General features: G+C 32.1%; 1 protein-coding gene across 1 annotated transcript in view; it reads right to left on the bottom strand.

The window, feature by feature from the left end:
• The window catches only part of LOC106474117 (nuclease-sensitive element-binding protein 1-like), a gene marked incomplete at its 5' end in the record, with an annotated part of 22473 nt that overhangs the window by 6909 nt on the left and 14057 nt on the right, over positions 1-1507 (bottom strand). The window contains one exon of the mRNA XM_013934808.1: positions 496-642. Coding sequence (XP_013790262.1) covers positions 496-642 — 147 coding nt within the window. The remainder of the gene's footprint in view (positions 1-495; positions 643-1507) is intronic.

Raw genomic sequence — 1507 nt, forward strand, 5'->3', positions numbered from 1 at the left:
TTAGATTACGAGTCGAGTGCCCTAACCACCTGGCCATGCCGGGCCAAGAAGAGATGAAAGAAAGTAAACCAATCTACCACAATCAAGTGTTGAGGGTTAATTTGGAATTAAAGTAAACCATAGTTGATTAAATGACAATGTGTGGAGAACAGTAGTTTGATAATTTCTCACCTGTATAACTGATGTATTATCACAAATTATCCTTGATAGAACCATGAATTTGTCTTATTTTATCTGTGTGAAATCTGCAGTGACAGTGTATTTAAATAAATCTTCACACCAGTGTGAAATGGTTACTTGTAAAAAGTTTTACATTTTAAGAAGAATAATTCAATTACCTACATACAAAGCGGTGTTCTTGATCTTGGCCTGGTAACGCTAAATAGAAAGACTGAGAGAAAATTATTTAGTCTGATAATAAAGAAGTTGCTATTTTTTTAAGATTATTATTAATATATTTTTTATCTGTCCTATAATTTCCATATTCCAACTAACCTCCCTTGTACGAGGTGGTCCCCGAGGCCGATAGTTATTGTCACGAAAATAAGCACGTCTCCTCCTGGGCATTCGAGGTTCTTCACGTCTCTGACGCCTCTCATCAGGATCTTGATCTTGCTTTTCCTCTTGCTCATCATCTTCTTCCTATCAATTATACAACAAGTCTTAGCAACTGGCCTGTAACACCTATACAGAAGCATCATTATACGCTAATACACCAAACAACAGAATTACTAGTACAAACATATGAAAAGTGAACAACGTATGCTACATCATTATTTGATATCTAGACTCGGAAGGAGTACATAATGCCAGCCGGGCTTGGCAAGTTGGTAAATTGACTGTAAAAAAATTCAATTTATGCCTTATTTTTTTGACTGGTCAAATATAAAACCTGTCTTAAGTTTTATAAATATCCATTTATTAAACCAAGGTTTTTTTGATTAAATTATAGGCAAATCTTCGAATTACAACTCTACTAATAGATTTCAAAATGCCAAATTTCAATCCAAACAATATCTATTCTGTCACAGCCTAATACTTTATATCTTTTTACATATTTTGTAAACATTAATGATGTCAGAAAGACATGTAGGTTCAAGAAGTCTTGATACAAAATGAGCATCTTTCAAAAGTGCTCAGGTTATAGGGTTTTTATCATTTTGTAAAAAATTATTCATATAGCTTAACCCTTTCAAGACAGGTCACGGGTGAAAGGCCATGTCTTCTCATTCGTTGACTTGCATTCAAAATTCTATTAAACTACTATTTCATGAATTTATATCAATAAGTTTGGTATCTAACTGTAGATTACAATTCAAATTTTAGTACGAGGTCAAATATAAAACCTGTCTTAAGTTTTATAAATATCCATTTATTAAACCAAGGTTTTTTTGATTAAATTATAGGCAAATCTTCGAATTACAACTCTACTAATAGATTTCAAAATGCCAAATTTCAATCCAAACAATATCTATTCTGTCACAGCCTAATACTTTATATCTTTTTA

Source organism: Limulus polyphemus, unplaced genomic scaffold (assembly GCF_000517525.1).
Source record: "Limulus polyphemus unplaced genomic scaffold, Limulus_polyphemus-2.1.2 Scaffold6841, whole genome shotgun sequence".
Taxonomy (NCBI): Eukaryota; Metazoa; Arthropoda; class Merostomata; order Xiphosura; family Limulidae; genus Limulus; species Limulus polyphemus.